Genomic DNA, 22657 nt, shown 5'->3' with positions numbered 1-22657 from the left:
ACGAGATTTAACAGATATGATAAGAGTTTGGCTTTGTCAATGGTAACTCCAGGTGGCCTGTGATAGCTATGATTCCATTCCCATTCAATTCAGTTTTACAGCAAAAAGAACAGCCTTGGATTATTGCTGCTTGTCACTCTCTGTATTAATAAAAGATGTTCAAACTTTACTTCCAAAGGCAACCTAACTCTGCATATGATTCCGGTACCAAAACCTACTTTTATATGGCTACAGCACTAATTTAGAATTACTGAAGTACAATTTAATATCCAACCACTGTGTAAGAGTGTTTTAAATTTCAGATTTTATGTTAACTGTCATAGAAGTTCTTGTCTTCTTAACAGAAATGAGTCATATCTAAATCACCAGTGATCACAATAGCAGCTGATCTAGCCAGCAGCTCACAAACTCAGGAAAGCTGAGCTCTCTCCTCACCTTTAGCCATGGTCTACTGCCAAACCTCAGGCAAGTCATTTACTCTCCATCCTTCTGCTTTCATTCTCCTTAAAATGATGAGATGGCTATCTGTTCCTCCGTAAAGTGCTTTAGCTCTATAGATGAAATCCTTAAGTAAGTCCATTACTCACGGAGGGGAATGGCCATCATCACAGCTGGCAGAAGCAAGATAAAAGACTTCAAGATAAAGCACCTAGAGCACTGCAAACGTTGAATTCAATTCTGAAGTATTTATATACGGACATTCACCAAGCTAGGACAATGCTGAACACCACATATAAAAAAATATACATATTGTACAAGCAGCACTTTTGACACAGAACTAGCACTACAAATGAGGTTTTAAGTGTCTTACATTGCATTATATTTTTGAGTAAGAACAAGGACTACAAAATAGAAACAAAAGCAAACATTTTACTTGAGAAAATAGTCTACAAACTAATCTATTGTCTATATTTTTAAAATCACAGTAGACAGCAAAACCTCTCACTAGCTAGTCCCCAACTAAACCAAGAAAATGATATTGGAAGAACCTTATCAATTCATCAATTCCAAGTGCCTAAATCAGTGAGGTAAGAGAAATTTGATGACTGGCACAGGTTAATTGAGCCAAAGTGGCAAGAATTATCATTTGCATATAAAATTGGTGATTTACTTAATCTTATATTCCTATTCTTTCTGTGTTCTATGTACAAGTAAAAATGTTTTCATTTCAAGTAACTTCTGGAATTCTGTTAGTATTCCAACTGTTCTAGTACCAATTAATTAAAACCACTCAGTATACATGATATCACTGCAATATTCAACATAGGCTTCAACCTCTATTCAACCCACAGTGCTGAAATGGGAAGGATAACAGTAGTTTATGCTAAAACCAGATTTTTTTTTTCCTACAGCAATTATTGATGTGAACAGGAAAGCTACACAGATGTAAATCTGAATAACTGCCATTAAAATAGATATTCAGCTTTACACAAACTAAATAACCCACACAACTGGTAGTAAACCTAGCTCAGTTTGCATTTGTATAAACACTTAAATTCTCATGCTTCAGGCTCTTCATCTTCCATAGAAGAGAAAAAGAAACATTTAGGATGAAGAAACACACGAGACACTGAGGGGGAAAAAAGTGACAACAACCACCACCTACTCACACATTCATTTTTAGCAGAGTAACCACTTTCACAGAGATTTATCCAAAAATACCTGGATATAAAGCAAATTAAACCACAAACTCTAGGAAACAATTTTGCCAGCACAGACCAAGTAATTTACAATAGCATAAGCCAAAAATTAAGCTCCTGAAATTTCATTTCTTTGTCTTCATTTACCACACCAAAGGCTTTTCAATATAACTGCAAGGCACTTACATTTAAGCAGAAATTAATAACTGAAAAATATTATATCTTTTATCAAAGGAAAGAATGACGTGCTCTCTGAGTTGTGCATTAGAGTTTGACTGAAAAATCAAATGTATTAAAATGGAAAGCGAATCTTTTACATCATATTCAGTCATGACATTTTGTGCCTTTCCTGCAGATACAAAGAAACTGATGATCCATGCTGGAAAAAATGTACAAATGCTGTACTTGCAATCCAGTTCTATATGGCGAATCTGAAAGATTCTTTTTCAACAAACAACACATATTAGCAGGTTATTTGCTCAATGACCATTGAGGCCTAAGACTTGCAGTAGCTACTCACGGCCCTTTATTCAGTTTAAGGGCCTCAAGAAAGACTGTGAATTTGGAAGCTAAGATAGCTGCTGCAAATGTCCATTCACAAATGCAGTATCTTTAACCCATCTTCCTGGACAGATATGGCACTGCAACTGCACTCCCTCAGCTCTGAACAAAAGCTTCAAAGAAGCACACTTGTTACACCTAAACTAGGAAACCAGTACAGCAATGCTGACCAATTAAACATGCCCCAGGTCCCACTTCTGCATCAGGACCAAGTGGCTTGGAATGGTTTCCATCAGTCTTAAACTCTCCTAGCCTCAGGCTGCTCCCTTCCAACAGGCCACTGGGAATGCTACTGAGGCTCTACTCATTGGCACAGACCAAAAGCATGCCAGAAGCGATAACAGCTTAACAGCATAGGCCGCTGAACTCTGCTATCCATGTGTAGAAGCCTAGAAGATAAGGGCACTAATGTGCATGTCTCCAAACACCAACAGCCGGATAACTGTGGAGCCAACCAAGGACTGTTGTGAGAAAGAACAGGATGTGGCTGGAGAAAGGGGGCCATAGAGAGGTTGGGCAGCACTTTTCCAGGACAAGTGTCCTTGTTCTGGTTCCTGGAGATAAGCACAACACAGTACAGTGCGTGAATGAGGTCAAGAAGCGGGCATGGACTATAGAGGAGGACCAAGACCACCAAAGATCTCCAAAGCCCTCTGACCCATTTCCAAAAAGGTCTAAAAGAACAGACTGAGCATGATAACTAATTTGCATAGAAAGTGAGAAATTTATCTCCAGGACAGAGAAAACTTATCTATAAAAAGATACCACCACATAGCCCAGGTGCGTGTGCATCCCACGACCTTGGCCATACCATCAGCTGGATCAATGCTGGAGCCAGGACTGCTGATCTCTCTTCCTTTTTTCCTCTTTCACCCTCTTTAACCCATCTCTCTATCTTCCTTTTCACTCTACCCCTTTATTCAAAACCCACTACTGTTGCTTATATGGGGGGACAAGGGACTAACATACCAATTTTCATGACAAGTGCATAACCTCATGAAACTTTGTATGCTTTTGCAGACCCTCTGACTTTCGTCATTCCTTTCGACCATGAGCACCTATGAATCTTGGGTGCTCCCCTTAAGAGTTGGACACCACACTACAAACACTCATTTGCTAGCAAAGATGCAGTAAAAATTTAAATTCAGGTGGCAGAATCTTTGAGCTTTCAGATGATGAGAAGTTCTCAAATTTTTGTTGTAATACACAGCAAAACTCAGAGAATGTTTTCAAACCTTCCTGTGAACTGAAAGTATCTGAAAAACATCAGACTGAGAGCATAAACAGCTGGCACAGCCAGCATGAAATACATTCCTTAGCCACCCTGACCGGAAGAGGAAAGGATATGAGGCAATCCACAGGGAGACAAGATCAAGAATAACATGAAACCACACCTTCAGACAATCTCAACACAGGTTGCTGCAGTCCTGCTTTTGGTCTGCCCTCTAGAATGCATGATCAGCTCCCAGAACTTACTCAACAGAAAGCTAACCAGAAGGAAGTAAAGAAGTGAGTTAGCAATCAGGCCAGCTCCATGACCTACCTCATCACGTAATTTGCTGAATACCAAAAGCAGCACCAGGGAGAAGCGTGTTAGAGAAGCTGTTGGAGAAGCAGTTTCTCCTCCACTTAAGCTGCCATGGGACTGCATCTCAAAGGATACAATACACTCAACTATTCCAGCAGTTCTACTTAATGAGAGGAAGTGCACAGAAAATTGCATTTTATGATCTTACTTTACTTAGCACTGCAGCTAGTGTGAGGCAGCAGTATACTCTTAGCAGGAGGATAATTCTCTTTTCTTGTGTTGATATGCATATTGCAGTAACTGTCACCTTGCTTGTATTTATTTACTTGCATCAAGGATTATTTGAAAATGTGCCATGTCAACTAGGCCTTTCAGTGTTAGAAGTCTGAGACAGTTCTACTGCAAAAGTACTTGACATTACTATGGCAGTAGCTCTAAATCACAGAATCATAGAATGGTTTGGGTTGAAAGGGACATCAAAGTTCACCTACTTCCAACCCTTACCACTCACTAAATCAGGTTCCTCAAGGCCCATCCAAAGTGGCCTTGAACAATTCCAGGGATGAGGTATCCACAACCTTTGAACAATCTATTCCAGTGCTTCACCACCTGCTGAGTAAAGAAATTCTTCTTAACATCTACTCTAAACCTGCCCTCTTTCAGTTTGAAAACCAGTTTTAACCTTTCAGTTTAAACCATTCCCCCTTTTCCTGTCAGTATCTGCCCATATAAAAAGCTCCTCTCCCTCCTTTTCATCAGCCCCCTTAAAGTATGGAAGGGCCGCAATGAGGTCTCCCCGAAGTCTTCTCTTCTCCATGTTGAACAACCCCAGCTCTGTGTCTGTGAATCAATATCTTCAATTCATAATGGATAAGGAACACATAATTTCTTATGAACTGAATTAAATCTTGAAGACAGGCATCTGCCAGTTTGCAACCAGCCACAGCATAAACTGAAATTTACAGAGGTTTGGTAAGGCTGCCTACCAGGAAATTTTTCAACTGAGTCTACTATTCATGTACTTGAACAGAGAGGATACAGAGACAAGTATCAGGTTGTCAACACACTGATCAGTCAAAGCGGAGACACTTCTGGGATGCTGCAGAACAGAGACCAAAATACAAGCAGTTAAGCAAGAAAATGGACTGGAAATTTTCCAGTTCACACCCATTTGGCAGGGCTTGCTGCAAAAGCTCTTGCTTTAGTTCAGTCCATTTTCCCAGTGCTTTTATTGCATTTTGGCCCTCTTGCATCAGCTGGAAAAGGGAGATCATGGTTTCTGGTAATAGAATTAGTGGCAGGAATTCTTATTTTCTTTTAGAACACATACTTTTAAGACTTTCTCCATGGACCTCAGAATTGTGAAATACACCCAAATATGTTGAAATATTTAAACCACATTAAATCCACTTCACACTTAATGACCTCCACAAACTTCTGGTGTTATTAAGCCTCAATGAAATAAGCATATTTGCGTAAATCTTCAACACAAGCTCTTTGAGTGGCTGCTAAATCCAGCCTGAGACACTTCTCATCCCCAGAACATTCTGCAATACACCCTGAGACTGACCCAGCAAGAAGCTGCTAGCACAGCTGGGCTGGGCTGCATCACAGTCTCTGCTCTGGACAGTGCTGCCCATACAGGCTGCAGCCTAAAAGGCTTGTCCAGAACCAAGCATCCATCCTGAGTCCCCAGCTCTATCTCAGGCCAAAGGGTTTCCTTCCTCATGCTGAGAGGTTGATGAAGCACTTTCTCTCCAGCTACAGACCTGGACTAAGCACAGCCATGGCAAGTTCAGACTTCACCACTGGGGGTGGCCTTCCCTGGCTGTAGTAAGTCAGGGTACCCCCATGCTGCCCTTGGCCTGTGGCAGCAAGTAGAAGAAGGAAAAAAAACACCTCTGTTCACTCTGATGAAGGGTTAGGAAATACTGTAATCCCTCAAGAACAGACCAGAACTGGGCACTGCTGCACGGTCTCAGCACTTCCTCAAAGTTAATAGCATTGGTGTCACATAATACAATAATATAACAGGACATTTTGGAAGGGCTACTTCTTTTCTGGCTTGCCCTGCAATGCCTGCCACGCTTCTTATGTGCCACATTACTATATACAGAGCAGTTACTCCCGGTTAATAAATCAGGAAAATTCCCAAAATAATAAAAACTCAGAAAGACAGAAAAGGAAACTAGAACAACCAAGCACATGATCAAAAAAAAAACCCCAAAAAAACAAAAACAGAAAAACCAAACAAACAAACAAAAAACCCAAAACACACCAAAAAACCCAACCAAACCAAAACCAATGAAAAAAAAACCTCTTTAAGAAATTCTGTTCCTCTTCTAATTAACATGCAATTGTAAAAATAGTTGTGGAAATTAGAGTCTTCACAGTCTTGAAATGTAAATAGTATACAAACATTGAATGAGTTGACCAGGGAACTTTATGTCCCAAAATAAGTGTCAACATAATAAACAAAAGAAAATAGTTTGTGCACTGCAACTTGAATGATTTGCAAGGTCGCTGAAAACTTATAAGAGATTACATATGGAAGGGCTCTAAGTATCAAAGGAAGTATATTTATTTTCATCTGAAGTAGCAGTGAAGTTCAGCTCTGCAGAAAACAAAAACTGAAACTGATCTCAGGGAATGAGAGAACATAAATACACAGGACTTCAGCTTATATACACAAGTAACAATCACTTTTTGTGAAAGTGATCAGGATAGTATCACTGAGCCTTTTGCAATTGCACTTGACCCAGGAATGATGACGATGTTTAGAACTGACAAAATTACACTCCCAAGGAGATTTGGAGGTATTCTCTGTTCTTCACACCAACTGCCTGGCAAAAACTTCTCATTTCCAACTGAGATCTGGAAGACAAGGTTACATTCAAGAGACAAATGGATTCTGCCCTTCTCCACATATGACACATGTCACTTCCATTGATGGCGAGAGCTGCAAGGAGTGAGTGAAGACAGGATGTAGCACACAACCAAAAACCTGGCTTTTATTATCATGCTATGTTACTGAAAGCATAACCAGTAGTCAGCATGCATACATTCAGGTTAAAGTCAATCTACTTTCACTCAAATCAGCTATAAGGTTCATGGAGGAAGATCAAGAAACCTTATCTGAGATTTGTATTGGAAGGCAGTAATAAACCAATAAACACAAAAAAATTATGGCATACATCTAGTGTGTTTCCATTCAAATACATTCCTCTGTAGAGAAAAGCCAGAACTATCATGCTTTAAAAAGTATGTGTAGCTGCAAAATTCATGTTGAAGGTGGAGCAGTAGAAGTAAGAGCACTTAATCTTATGGGCGTGCCTCTGCAGTGGAGTTAAATGAAACACTTTGCTACTGTGTCAAGACAACTGAATAAATTTCTCCCAAGCAGGAGGGGCCCCACTTCAGGACCATATGTTAGTTCCTACAGTGGTACAACTGTTCCTTTACTTCTGGTACATCACAGAGTCTTCCTTGGTCACATCCAGGGCCTCCCGAACTACAGCCAGGTGACTTATGCACACTGCAGAAGAGACTTCTACCAGAAATTTAACCTGCATCTTCACAGTCCACAGACTGCAGGTCTCAGTCTATAGGTCCCTAATAAGCCAGAAAGACTGTAGTGAAACCAGCATTAAAACTGTATCTGACAAGTATTGTGTAAAGGGGAAGAGAACCAGATAATTCTGCAAGAAGTGAGAAGATAACTCTTCTGTGGAGCTATCTCTGAAAAATTGTCTTCACCACCGAAAGCACCAGCTGCTTACTCACCCAGAGTGCACTCTCTGCAAGAGACACCCACTGACACAATCACAAGCAAGTCCCAGAGCAACTCATTTACTTTATTACAGTAAGGGAGAAATGCAGAGCCAAATTTTTACAAGGGTGTCTAGCTCTTAAATCAAAACATACATTTCTTCTGGGAATTGAAAGAGCTCTGATTTCCACTGGCTTCAAGTGATTCAGACTGTGGGAAATCTTTAAGCCCCATGGTGCATCGAAACTCATCCCAATGTTTATGAAAAAGGCAAACACGATTTAAAAGAGAATTCAACTCTGGCATGCCACTGTTAATAGTTGATTAGCGGCTCTTCATAACTGAAACATTTTATCTGCATCACTTTGGTCTCAGAGGAAAAAAGCAATATAAACCAAAAAAGCAGCCTGTGCTTGTATGTCAAACTCAGCCTGATGTTCATGTTCTCTGGGAACACAAACAATTACAAACTTCTTACAGAAGTCTACCCATCAGTAATTACCAGAAATGCTCCAATTGTCAAAACAGATTCTTCTGTCATCTGTCACACACAGGTTCTACAGTATGAGATGACTTTGCTGACTGCTACAGATGTTTATCTCATTCTAACAAATGTTGTACTCTGAGTGTGTCTGTATTGCTGAGTATATAACCCCAGAGAAGCCATACTGAAGAAGCGTAGGAGACTACTGTGGACAGTGGATGTTTGGGGACTAATCTAAAGCTGGGAGCCCACAATGAAAGATGTGAATCCCAGCAATAACTTCCATTTTATTAAACTTGCAAAATCCCTGTCACTGCAGAGCCACTGTGGTTTCTTAATTCCTTTGGGTTTAACTTACAAATAAACTTGCAGGTTACCTATGCATACAAATACAGCAGTTCCAAATACAGACTGCTCCAAAGGCAATGAGGAAACAGAAGAACAAGTTTTAAATTATCAGCACCACAGAATACACTCAAAACTCAGCTGTTCTATGAGAGAGAAAAGAAAACAAACTGCCATAAAACTCAAATATGCACTTGCTTAACTTAGTTTTATTTCAGATGTAACAGAGGGTGAAATTTACTGAGGACAGGGTGCTAAACCATGTACATAGGCCTTTTCTACTTTTCACTTCAACTTCTAGGCTTTAACAAAACTTGTTTCAGCTGTTGTCACTTGCCACATTTACAGTTTTTTGTATTGTGCCTCTTTACTTTGGAAAGCTACTAAAAAGAGAAGCCGAATTATTATCATGACTGCAGCAAATTCAAGAGTCATTTTTTATGACACATCCTGTTCAGACCTACAGAAATGCAAACGGCAGAAAAATCAGTCACAAGCTTTCTTCTGCATTACTCAAAAAGCATTCATCTAGTTCCATTCAGCATTTTCTCCCGTGGGGACTATACTTAGATGATGTCTGCTCATACGGATGCCTCATGAGTTTTACATATTTACTGTATTTTTAAGGGACCCTAATAATTTCATAACCTACTTTCCTCCCACCACTTCAAATACCATGAAGTATTTCCTAACTACCTCTATCACCCTGATGCACTTAAGTGCAAAAGAGAAAGTACCATTTCAAAAGCCTAACTTCTAGTGACTTCCAGTGACTTCTAAATAATCCAACAAAAGCCTTCATGTGGACTCTCCAGTCAGTGGTCTCACTGATAACACTCAGTAAATAAACACTGCAGGAGCATACCCTTAATGTTATTCATGTTACAGACATGGCTGGTAACTCACACCCACGGCACACGCTGCATAAGCCTCTCAGCTGTGGGAGAGGCCCAAGGAAGCTCTTTCTGCACAGCAGAGCTACAAACTGCTGTGACAGGCCAGTGACAGAGTCTGAAAGAGAACCCAGGCCTCACAGCCCACATACATGGAGTGGGTGTATCTGCAGTGCTCCTCCTGCTTCAGACAAAAACTGAAGGAATATTAGTTTTCCAGTCACCTATTGACAAGTATTCTGAGGAGAGTAGTGCAATACTGTACCAATATTAGAATCTACTTATAAAATTTTCAGCTGGTCTAGCAATGGAAATATTTGTGAATATGTTGTTTCAAATTGTTTTCAATTTCTTCGTAAATTCAGAAGTTCTCCACTAGCACTATGAACACACAAACTTTTTATCAGGATTCCGGATTTTTTTCCAGACTCACAATTTTTTGTTGTATATGTAGACGACATTCAGGTGCTTTAGAATTAGATACTGGTCTGTGTTGAAGAAATGCCATGCATTTGGTTTAGGTCTCTAATGCTGCTTTCTAAGAGAGTCTGGAATCAATATGCAGCATCAAAAGGAGCTTTATAACCCATCCCACCTAAACATTACAATATGTGCTATGCATTCTGACACAAGGACTCTGTACTCATAATACTTTGCCTCCCTGATGTGATTATAGTCATACTCTCAAGACAGCCATCAGCTCAAGTCTTCACACCATTATTAGCTCACTTGGCATCTCTTGCTCCAACTCATCACTTGCATCATCGCTGCTGAAACACAGAATTTTTCAATATGATTTCCACTGGCAGTGGGACTAAATTTCTTTTTATTTTTATAGTAGTTGTCCTGGACTCTGAAATCAGACAAGAATAATACATCACAATAATTTCTCCTGCTACACTTACATGAATTATCATTTGATTCTCCAGTTATGATGCTATAGAAACAGTAGTGGGGTACAGCAGCACTTGGGGAACGGGGGGGAAGGGTGTAAAAAAGAAGTAAAATAAAATACGAATGTAAGTGCTGCATAATCACAGAAAGTATGTGCAGTATTTGAACTGCCCGACAAAACACTTTCAGTGAAGGTATGAAATTTTAATCAGGAAGCGTCGAGAAAAAGGTGGTGAAAAACACCTAATTGTTCTGAGAAACAACGTGTAATAGAATAAAACTTGGGATTACTCTCTCTGCTAGTGGGTTGGGGGTTTTTTTTCTCCTACAAACAGCTAATACTGTAGGGTACATGCTGCTTTTTACCACAGCAAATATTTATATCAACTTCTAGAATCGAGAACATCAGTTGTGAATAGAAGATGACCTCCTTTGGATTTAAGAGGGAAGTCTGCATTACTGTGTCACAATCACGAACTTCAGGAAACTTATATAAAGGCATAAATCACACTTGAAAAAAAAAAAAAGCAACCTAGAATTTATCATATTTAGAGGAAGAAATCACAAGAATGTCACTGAGTCCTGGTACTGTTTACTGCATTTCTGTGTGCCTGTAAATGTTTCTAAATGCATTTCTAAAACAATCCCCAAATGTTCTGTAGAATCTACAGAAACAATTTAGGTGTAAAACATCTTTGAAGTAAAGTTCACCTTCACACAAGTGACTGTACTTATTCCCTGAACATTTTGTAGTTTTTTATATCGAGTCTTCCCAAGAGCGTTGCACACTACGTTTCTAAGCCCAGTAAGCAACATGCCAATCTCAAGCCCAAGTCTGCATGAATTCTGAAAGCAATAATGCTGAATTCCAGAAATAAAGATAAGATACTAAATCTATTTTATCATCTCTTATTTGATGAACTGTATTTTAGTTGATCATTGCTGTTCTGGGGAATTATCTCAACAGCCTCACACAACAGTGTTAGTAGAAAATGCTATCTATCTTAAGGGCCAATGATGGATGAAACTTGGGAATAAGAAGCTTATGAAATTGAAATTCCCTGTTATAAGACAACATTAAAGTTAGAAAGACAGTTTTATATGAAAAGCACATCAGCCAAGATGTTTATCTTGAGAACCAACCTAAAACAACTGACTGCACAGATTAGAAAACCCATACCATTCTCAGTAACAGTGTGATCTGTCTTATCTTCCACCAGTCCCTCTGAGATTGTATTTAAAAGTCAGAATGCCCAATAGTATGTATCTAGTAAATTACCATACACATCACTATTTCTAAAAACATTTGTGAAGAAATTACCTTGACTCAGAGCACCTCCCTCCCATGAAGAGCTGACTTTATTCAGATTAGTGATTCATGCAACTTTCTTCCCTTTTACCATACTCTACCTATTTTGTTTTTCTCACTCTGTTCAGTCAGTCCTTGACCCACTTATGTAATATAAAGTGACTATGTAAAGATCTGCTTAGAAAGAAAATAATTTTAATTTCAACTGCCAAAAAAAATACAGGGAAAAAAAAAGAATGCTTACCTAAGCCAAACAAACTAAGTACTTTACACTCATTTATGGCTGTTTCCAAAAGAAACGGAGAAATTAAAGAAAAATCGACAGGATATGCAGATCTAGTCATTACAATGTAAGAAAAATACCATTTAATTACAAATAGCAGCAGCTTCAGTGACTTTTAAAGTACCATAATTATCTACTGCATTTTAGAATGGTGTCTCAGATACATTTTGGCATATCTTTAATTGCTCAACTCTCAAAATGTTTCTGAAGTGTTTAGAAATTAAGCTGAATTTAGAAGATAGATGTAATTCACCTGCACCAGCTTAAAATTACTGGAGACAAAAGAAAACAACAACCAAAAAAAAAATACCAAACCCAAAACAACCAGCTATCCTCTTTACAGAGGAAAAGAGCCCTTAAGACAGATGATTAAATCCAGATAGATCAAGTTTTGCAAGAAATTGGGCTACATTTTCCTCTCTTCACCTTCTTCTTTAAGTAAAAGAAAATGTGATAAATATTGAAGTATCTGGTTTTGTCACACACTTCTTGAACAGTTTCCAGGGCTCATTTGACATTTGTTTTTTGAGAAACAGTTTTTAAATTTTTTGCTGAAATCAAGCAGAATTTAAGCCATGCAATCAGAAACGCTAGATAGGCTCATTCTTAATATTTGGTGGATGCACGGTTCAATTATACATAGCTGACACCTACTCACTAAATATGCACTGCTAATTATGCCTCAGCATTTAAGGGCCATAGTTGACTGAAGCTGGCAGGAGATTATTAGTAGGCTAATCTACATTTAGAGCGGATGATGAGTATTTTCATCTAAGATATTTTAGTTAATACTCCTTCAAGTTCTCTTTGAAGCAGTGAGAGGCATGATGCAAACATACATCAGAAATCACCCAAGACTTCAGACTATGTTATACAAAGCAAAAAAGGCGTTAAAAAGGGAAGCCTTAATGATGTACAAGTATGTTATACTGTAGGTCTAGCCTCATAAATCACAGTTAATTTAAATGTATGATGAGAGCTGAGAGGTTTAATGTTTTGTTTTGTTTCATACAGAGTTGTAAGTTTTATTTTGCAAACCTTCCTCAAATCACATCATTCCTTACTCTTGTAACTTAACTGACCTTTACAATGAATCTAGGAGTGAATATGAATATAGTGAATATGACCACTTAACTATCATGTAATTTGAAAGCACTTTCACTGCTGAATTTTTGTTTCATATTTAGTCATGCTGTGCTATTTTCATACACTATTTTTAAAAATAATACAGTGTACAGATATTCTTTATTATTATTATTTATTAGTAGTAGTAGTAATATCACCTTTGATCACCGAAAGCACACAGCAAAAGAGGACAAGAAGGGTAAGAGAGGAGGAGTTTAGGTCACCTACAAATGCTCTGTCCCACTACCCTATTAAAGCAGTTTAAATAAATCTGTGCAAAAGCTACACCCTCCATGGCTGTTTTGGTTTTGCTCCCTACACAGTTGCATTCTTCTACTACACAGCTTTTACTCTTTAATAGTGTTCCCAATCTGAGAGAGATTTTTTTCACTACTTTAAAGCTTCTGGAGAACAACTAATTCCTAAAAATAGAGTGTAGAAAGTGCAACAGTGATAAATAAACAAGAGGGAAAATCCACAGATCCCTCTAGACCTAATATCAGTAGCAAAACACAGTTTTCAAGATTGCTGATGGTTTATCCCTGGTCTGCTTAGACAGTACAGAGTACAGGTGGCACAGATGCAAACTTCTACATCTAGCTCTCTTCAGTCCAGGCACTGGAGGTGATCAACTCTCCCAGCTCTTTACGTGTTTATGGACTTCACTACTGAAGCAGAATGACAAAGTACTTTTTCTGGTTTGCAACAGTTCCATTAAATTCCACCCAAACGGGACGAATGAAAAAGTAATATTTTCACATTTACAGTTTGCTGAAAAGCCACTGAAATAAGCAAATTATATGACATAAGCATGCAGTTATGTAGCACTATAAGCCAGACGCCTACTGCCAGAATTGAAAGGGGCCCCCTTCAAGTCAAACCTCTCATTACAAGAAAAGCGTCCATGAACTATCAAGACCCCACCTATTGAACCACCCAGAGTCTAAAAACGAACCAGTGTAAGAGGTACAAAAACATCAGGGATAACTCAGCTTCCTGAGCCTCACTACGTGACAGCTTCCACAACAGAACCAGAAGAGACTGTCAGGTTCACCTGCCCTGGGATGAAGAGATGTCAGGGTGCTTGAGATCTCTCCAAGCTGAATGCAGAGAATGTAAGGTCTATAATGAAACTCCATGGCCTTCCTATTTCCACCTGTGAGGACAGCTCCTCTGACCTCCGAGAGTTATTACTTTTAAGGAAATGGCTCTGCATAGGGCAAAAGGCGATTCTTAAGCTGTGAATGCACACTTAAGAATCACCCACCTCACTGAACTGAAAGCAGAAGTCCATGAGGCAAAGCTTGCAAAGTTTCAAAGAGGTGACAGGCATATGCATGCCTGGGCTGAAGAGTCTTTTGTGAGAACAGGTTACAATACTGCCAGGAGGTTTTTGTTTGGGTTTTCTTTCCCTTTTTTCTTCACTCCTCCCCAGGAGAGGAGGAAACTACAGTATCTGACCAAACTTGTTAAATGCTTCTTTTTAGCATGTATTTCATGTACACGTCAAACAATAAGCTTAAAATTGCAGGTCAGGTCAATTTCCTGCTTCTGATGTTTTTTAAAGCAAAAAGCCATTAATTCAGTACTATAACCATAGTTGTATGAAGTCTTTGAAAATCTGGCAAGCAGGGATGATATTTTTATTTTTACAAACGGGGCCAAGTACACCGTAGCACAGAATCTCAGGCCACCACACCTTCAAATGAAGGTGATGTACTTTTATCCCCGTGCAGCTGGCAATCTGGGGGAGAGGATGCAGCCTGGGTACTCTTGCCAACTAACTCGGTGTGCACAGCTCTTTGTTCAAGCGCATACATCGCATGTATTTTATGCAACCAATATCAAAAGCACAAACTTTCAACCACAAACACACGGAGCGTCCCAGATACCGTGTCAGCACTAAGAAATTGTCCCTACGCGCCTGGTGTCAAACCTGCTTTTCAAAACTCCCATGACCTCGCCGCTCCTGTTTCAGCCCGCACGCATCCTACCAGGGCAAATTTGCATCGCCGCACTCTCTTAGGACACCGAGAGAATACAGCCAGGGAACCAGCTCCGCTGTTAGCAGTCACAAGCGCTGGTTCATAGCACACTTGCTGACATGAGCTTTTTCTTCATTAGCCAGGGGACAGAAGGGGGCTCTGGTGCACTTTTCCCTCCCCACGTACCCGCCGTGGCCCCCCGGGGGTGTCACTGCAGCCGGGGGCCGGGGAGCACCGGGGGCTCGGCCGCCGGAGCTGCTCCCGCCGCCCCGCGGTGAACCCGGGGCGTGACGGCGAGCCCCGGCCAAGCCGGTCCCGCGGCGGCGATGATCAGCCCCAGCCGGGCAGCCCTTCTTTTCTCACCTGCGTTGTAGAAGCGGTCCAGCACGGCTGTCTCGCCGAAGTCCAGCTTGCCGAAGTGCAGGGTCTCCAGCACGGCCCCCACCGCCTCGCACGCCTCCCGCAGGCTCTGCAGGGCGCCGCTCTCCGCCGCCAGCAGCGGCCCCTGGCTCGCCTCGTTGATCACGTAGGTGACCGCGGTCCGCCGGCCGCCACCCTTGGCCCGCGCCGCGGTGCTCGGGCAGGCGGCGGCGGCGGCGTCCTCAGCCCAGAGAGCGGCGGGCGGCGGCGCGGCCAAGTCGGGCGGGAGGCTGCGGGCGCCGGTGTCGGCCCCGGGCGCTCTCCTGCCGAGCACCTCCTCGCACGGGGTCCCGCCGCCGGGCGGGCCGGGCACCGGCAGGCTGACCATCCTCTCGCTGCTGTCGCTCATGCCGGCGGCGAAGGAGCAGCCCCGGGCTCTGTTGCGCTGGCCGGGGTTAGGCGGATGCCATACTGCGCCGCCCGCCCCGGAGCGGTCCCGCTGAGCTGCCGGAGGGAAGAGGTGGCCGGGCTGAAGCGAGGGATTCCCGCTCGGGCGCTAGCGAAGGCTGTAGGAGACGGGGAGACGAGCAGAGCCTCCCTCCGTGCCTGCCACCGGCACCATGACGCGCCGCTCTCTTCTCCCCCGCACCTGCAGGGACTTCCCGGCGCGCCGACCCCCGGCAGCCCGGCCTCCTTCTCCTGCCACCCCGGCACCCCGCTCTTCCTCCGGCCGCTTCACTCCTTGGGCGAATTCCTCGGCCGCGGGGAGGAACCACTTGTGGGATCGCTCTCCGGCGCCCCAGCTCTAGCCCAGCGACAGCTGCGGAGCCACTGGCAGCGCGGGCTGGGGCGGCCCCAGCACCGGGCACCTCCTCCGGCCCCGCCTCTGGACACAAATAACCTTTTCCGCCCCCCTGTTCTGCGTTCCGGCCGCGTCCCGAGTGGGAGCTCTCGGGAAAGGGGAGTCACGTCGTGTCCTCACGGGTTTGTCAGCCGGGAAGGGCGCCGCTCCCCTTGGGAAGTCCCGGCCCGGCCGCCCCCGCTCCTCGGGGCGCCCCGGGAGGGACGGCAGTACCGCTGTTGGAGAGGACCGAGGGCGGCCCTTCCCCGCCGTCCCCTGCGGGGCCTTGTTTTGTAATATGCTCCCCCCTAACACGAGCCCACGGTTGCGCTTCAGATCTGTGGGTCAGGCTGCGCCTCCCCTCCGCTGAAACGACGGAGGCCCTCCCTCGCCCCGGAGCCTTCAGAGTTGCTTGGGGTTCGCAAGAGGGAGCCTGTGTTTGCAAGAAGCCAGGTCCTTCCTGTGCGCTGAACCTGGCCCTGCTAAAGGGGTTTTTATCATTTACTGCTTTTCTTGTTTGTTTTTAATGGCACACATACTCGAACTGGCTTGTCAGGACTAAATTCTTTGAGTGCTTGCCGTGAGAGCAGTGTCAGGACTGAGTAATCATTAGCCTTTGCCGTCTGCTATTAACCGCCGCCTGAACCTGCCCTGCTCTGTGCTCCCGAGCGGCTGCGAGTTCACGGAAGGGTTCACGGCTGCTCGGAGCGGGATCAGCCTCTCACGCTCTGCCAGTCTGCACTCGGAAACTGGAAAACTACCCCTGCATGTTGATTAAATATGTCGGTTTCTTGCATTCACCTGCAATTTACTTGTCAAGAATACTTGAAAGCTTGATAATTACCAAAAACATTACTTCACAGGGAAGGAAACTAGTAGGAATAACTAGCATATAGCCAAAAGCTGTGCAAACTTTGTATGGCATAGCACCCAGTAGAGGAAAGGATCCTTTGGCATTTGAAATAATCCGTCATGTGAAGAAAAGATGCCCCAAAATTTCAGATTATTTGCAGTCCAAGAGTGAATATCTGGGGAGTTCAAAATGGAAAATGAAATAATGTTGCGACTTCTGCAGTCTGTTTTTGGGTATAAATACTGTGAAAGTGGATGTTTATCAAATGTCTTTTTTTAAAGGGCCTCTATTAAACAGGTACAAGAGAGAAGGAAAAATAGCATTTATTAGCATTGTTTATATATCAATAGGTCCTATCCTGTTAAAATTGATGTTAAGACTAATCCACTTGTTGGCACAAAGCCTCCTCCTGTATCATTGTTTTCCATTACTTCTGTAGCCAGAGGATCAATCCTGGAGTAATTAGAAAAATTACTCACTGCAGTAGCTTCAGTAGCTCTGTTTGCTTTCGCTTTGAGCAGTCCCCTTTTCCAAAAAGATATGACTGGCATTTGCTTCTGCTGATAAGAAATCGGTAAATGGGGTGGGAAGATGACAAGCAAACTAAAGACTAATTTACAGGGAAAAGTTAATATTTGCTCATCTGCCAGATACAGTAGGTTATTGTTTCTTGCTACAGTCTGAATGGCAAAGTTTTTTTCTAAATTATAGTGTTTTCCACAAAATGCAGAATTGGTGTTAATCCATTCAACATTGCACTTACATCACCTTACAGGAAGCAAGAACAATATGTCTCTGTTGTTCTCGAGAACAGCCCGTGTTTGTCAAGTGCAGAAGGAAGTCATGGACTAAAAGGAGACGGAAGAAGCATGCTATTCCACTTAGCATTACTGACTTGTGAGGCTGGCTTCGTTATTAGCACCATGGCTATTCCAAATACAAGGTCCTTTTTCTACTGATTTGGCTGTGAGTGAGGTTGAGTGCTAAACTGGGAAAAAAATCAAAATACTGTTGAACAACAAACACAAATTGGTGATGCTTTTATAAAGTGAACATCTATCTTTTAATCTCTGAAGTGAACAATCTGGCATTTAGGAGCTCTTGTGTTTTTATGTTTGATTAGGAGGTAATTCCAAGGAATTTTTTAAAACTGAAGTAACACCCCATTTGCTATGAGAAGTGCTCTTACCTTGTTCACTTGTTTCTCAAGGGCTGTGAAATTAACATCTTTAACACCAGATGGTTTGTATATAATCACGATTCAGTACCACCCTGTTACAGCTCTTTTTTCAGAGACAAAACAGACAAAAACTTGGAACAAGCAGTTGGCTGTAGACTTGTTGAAATAACAACCTTCTCTTTGTTATATATTTCTACACTTATAAAATATTTACCTCTGGTATTAACCATAATTATAATTTTAACATCCAAGAGTTTGCCAACTTTATTAGTTGCAAATATAAATGCATTTTTTGATGAGTTACAAACAGCACATGACAAATACCACAGGCTTGATTTAGCTGATCTAACTAGTGTAAACAAGGTCCAAGACCAAAAAAGACAATTTAAATGTATCCTAATTTGTAGAGATTAAATCTAAGCATAACTCTGTCCAGTTTATATTTTTTATGTTTGGTGGCCATTCATGTCCAGTAGAGGGAGAAAAATTACTTTAGACGAACCTGCATTTTGAAGTTGTTTACAGTAATGTGGATGGAATTCATAGAATAAACTGAAATCTATCACCCCAAATACTGGGTTTAAAATGGATGTGAAATTTCATTGATCTTTTAAGGCCCTCTTGAGTAAGAGATTGGAGATTCACTGTAAATTTTTCACTGATAAACAGAAAAAGGTTTTCAGAAATCCAGCATGTTTCAATTATGAGTGTCTGAAAAAACCCAAAAGAATTTAAAGAATCTTGGAGATACAAAAATTTGAATGAGATATTAAAAGTGTGTAAGTTAATGTGATTTTTGTAAGCTTTAGGCCAGAACTCTCACAAGCACTAGAAAAGGTTAAAAAATTAAAAAACCTTGTTTCTAAAAGCTATCTAAAAAGTTAGACTAAGTATATCACTGTAGACAATGAGAAGTAACTTTTAAGTTCTAGAGGGAGAAGGAGTATTTTGAGACAGCCAGCTGCCAGTCTTTAAGAAAAGATACACTTATGGTCACACTGAACATTTAAAACAATATTTAAGTAGAAGGGTGGGGAGTAAATAGAGCCTGTTGGCCATTGTGTAGGATGCAGCTGATCATGGAACAGTAATAACATGAGGAATCTGCTCACCAAATTAGAGCATGGTGCACATGTGTGGCAGCCAGCAAAACCTGACTGAACAATGTGGATACATCATCACGGATGGATATTTCACCAGTCAGGATTGTCTTTGTAGCCTTTTTCCTGTGAGCATGGTGAAGATTGTATGCTGGTCTTCCTTTGTACTCTCTTTCCCCCTAATTCTCACATTTCTTTCTAAATCTCCATGTCCAAATCTTCATTTGCTCCAGTGTCTTTCCTTTCCCTTGCTTCTTTTACTGTTTTAAGCTTCCAGAAAAGCCTCCATGCTGCTTCTTCCTTCCAAATGCCATAACCCTCAGTTTAGCCATATGAGGGGAGCCTTTTCCCTTTGTACTCATTACTGAAACCCCCTTGGTTACTTTTATTTGTTTATTTTCAATGTTGCCAGTTTTTCAATCTTAAATGAACCTTGGGATTTTAAATGCTTTTTCTAAAGCTGCAACACATTCGGCTTTATGATGATATGGGGATTTCAGCTGGAAACATCTCAATGCTTCTATTAGTCAATAAGCATTCACTTGTAGAAGAAAAATCTTGATTATATGGAGCCTAGGGAATGGTGCAATAGTGAAAAGACAGACAAAAATTAACTGAGTCCTTGAATACTTTCTGTGTTTTAGGCTACCTGCCCTTGCAGATGAGGAAATAGTTCACATTCTGCTTTCTCTGGTAGAAAAGATCTTTTTATAAGTTGTTCAAACACTTGGACTCGAGCCTTTCTGATTACTGTTCCTGCTGACCCAGCAAGGATTTTGGAAGGATTTGTGCACACAGCAACGATGGCTAGCAAGCAGCTCAATTCACACCTCAGCTAGCAAGCTGAGGAAATGAGAGATATGTGTTTGTAACACAGCAGAGCTCTTGTGGCCGAAAGGGTGGAGATAGAGCAGTAAGCATCTCAACCACCTATTCTAATGCTAACGAGGGCTACAGCTGCGAGCTGAGTGTAGAGAAGCGACAGCTACATAAAGATAGCCTAAAACTGCACCCTAAGCAACTTTCCCCTTTTTAACTGTAATTATGTTGTGTTAGGAAAACAGCAATTTCAGTGTAGTCGGGGATTTTTTTCCTTCAGCTGAGGGCTCTCGTTTTCTGCGTGGAACATGGCTGCCATCTACTGATGCGCGCAGGATCCGTCTGTTTGGAAGACTGCCTGGATTCTTCCTCTGCACTGGTGAGGCCACACACACCTCAGGTCCTGTGTCCAGTTCTGGGCTCCTCGGGTCAGGACAAACATTGAGGTGCTGGAGCAAGTCCGGAGAAGGACAACAAAGGTGGTGAAAACTCTGAAACACAAGTCTGATGAGAAGGGACTGAAGGAGCTGGGGGTGTCCAGCCTGGAGATGAGGAGGCTCTGGGGTGACCTTACCGATCTCTACAATGCCTTGAAAGGAGGGTGTAGGCAAGTAGGAGTCAGCCTTTCCTCCCAGCAACTTTTGAGAGGATGAGAGGAAATGGCCTCAAGCTGAGCTAGGGGAGGTTTAGGTTTGACATTAGGAGGAATTTCTTCACAGAAAGGTTGATCAGACTTTGGGATAGGCTGCCCGTGGAGTTGCTGGCATCACTGTCCCTGGAGCTATGTAAGGAACGCCTGGATGTGGCACTGAGTGCCATGGTCTGGTTGACATGGTTCAGCCACAGGTTGCACTCGATGATCTTTTCCACTTAATTAATTCTGTGACTGTGTGATTTGTTGTTAGCTGAAAGGACCTGGCTGGTAGATCATTTGGTTTCAGTAGCTGCATATAAAATGCTGCTATGATTGGCGGTCTTTCATGTTTCTTGAATTTACTCAGCTGCCTAGAGGCTGAAGAAGAAATAGTCATGTTTAGCAACTTCATTTGTTGGGACCTTTTCTGTTTGCCTGTAAAATAGCTTTTGTTTCTTTTGTTATTATTCCACCTTGAAACCATCCTAATCAAATACTTTCACTGTCCACATTATTCTGCTTTTCTTTTTTATCTTCAAAGCCTGAATTCACAAGTTTGTCTGTGAAAAAAAAATGTTTGAGAACTAGGCCTTATCTAAGGACTTCCTTGTAACCTTTTATCTACTTCTTAATCTTTGTGTCTATTAAAATTATTTTAATAGTGTCTTTAAAACAAAGCTGTGCCACTGATAAGATCCTGTTTGTATAACCTCTTTGCAGAATTCCACTCATTATGAAAGATTAACCAGCTTGGAAAAAATGCACTTGATGAAACCTTTCCAATTCAGTGATAAATTGTCCATAGAGTAACTGGACTTTACAGCATTAAGCATCTGACTCCTTGGCACCTTGCAAATGGCAGTATCCAAATTTACTTACTGTACCCCTGTGGTGGCCTTGTATCTTTTCAAGAATTGCTACTGGCATCCCAGTCACAAAGGGCAATTACTTTAAAAACACTTGCTCAGAAAACTGTCTTATAACTTGAATTTTGAAAAAATAAATGGATGTAAAAAGATTCCAGAGAAGCTAAAATTGGTTGAATTTGGCCTGGAGCAGCCAATTCAGTAAGGTATTCCTTTGCTCCAGGGTTAAAAAATTTGATCTCACATGATGTCAGTAAATGAAGCCTATAATTTGCCAGTTATGAGGCTTTGAGAACTGCTGTGGTAATCCAAAGGAAACATTAAATTGAGTTCAGTTGCACTGAATTTGAAGTGATTTTATTCTAAAATCCTGGAGGCTATTGGATAAATACATTTGTTTTCATTTTTACTACAAGATTAAAGAATGAGTAGAACTGCCTAATTTTGTATCCGAGTGCCAGTTTAAGCAAATGGATATTTCTGTGGCTTTACAATGGATTTTGTAGTCGAGGTTTAGTTTTTAAATATAAGGCCAGGTAGCAGGAGTACGTAACTATGGTCCAGGTTCCATGAGGTAACTGTGATTAAATAATCTATTTTGCCTTTGCTGTAACTTCTGAAAGCGTGACATGATACTTTTGCATTTTTATCTTTTAAACACACAGATGGGTCACTGTGACTAATTAGGGTGGTCTGTGTCCAAATGGAATAATCTCTGTGGCTGTATTTTAAGGGACATACAGATGGATATATACAGGATATAATATGGCAAAAACTTTAATATGGCAGCTGCTGCACTGCTATTGATTTTTCTAAGCCTGAACACCCCCTGCCCACCTCTTCCTTTTAAAGGAAAAATTTCCACTGACTTAAACAGAAGTTGTCACAGGTGTAAAAAGTTTATTCATAAAAGGAATTCCATAAAGCACAACTGCATACTGAGAAGAATGATAAAATATGCAGGTTTATTGAAGAAATTAGAAGAATGAAAAGCTTGGAAGGTCTTTTTAAAAGGAAAAGTGAAAGCCTGAGGCACACACACAGAGCTGATCTATGTCCTATGTGCCGTATAAAAGAGCGGATTGTTTCTGAAATTCGGAAGCGATTCCCTCTGCGCAGAAAGGCGATTCTGCGGGTCCGTGTTCCCGACTCGCCGCCCCGGCAGCGCCCTGGCCGCCCCCTGCCATG

The 22657-nt window shown here is 41.6% G+C and overlaps 1 protein-coding gene across 1 annotated transcript in view; it reads right to left on the bottom strand.

Moving 5' to 3' along the window:
• MAP3K5 (mitogen-activated protein kinase kinase kinase 5) overlaps positions 1–15585 on the bottom strand; it is a 99256-nt gene extending 83671 nt beyond the window's left edge. Inside the window, exon 1 of the mRNA XM_063390292.1 lies at positions 15180–15585. Coding sequence (XP_063246362.1) covers positions 15180–15585 — 406 coding nt within the window. The remainder of the gene's footprint in view (positions 1–15179) is intronic.
• Positions 15586–22657: the final 7072 nt, after the last annotated feature.

The sequence above is a fragment of the Prinia subflava genome, chromosome 2 (assembly GCF_021018805.1).
Source record: "Prinia subflava isolate CZ2003 ecotype Zambia chromosome 2, Cam_Psub_1.2, whole genome shotgun sequence".
In the NCBI taxonomy this organism is placed as follows: Eukaryota; Metazoa; Chordata; class Aves; order Passeriformes; family Cisticolidae; genus Prinia; species Prinia subflava.
This window is presented reverse-complemented; position numbering and strand designations above follow the sequence as displayed.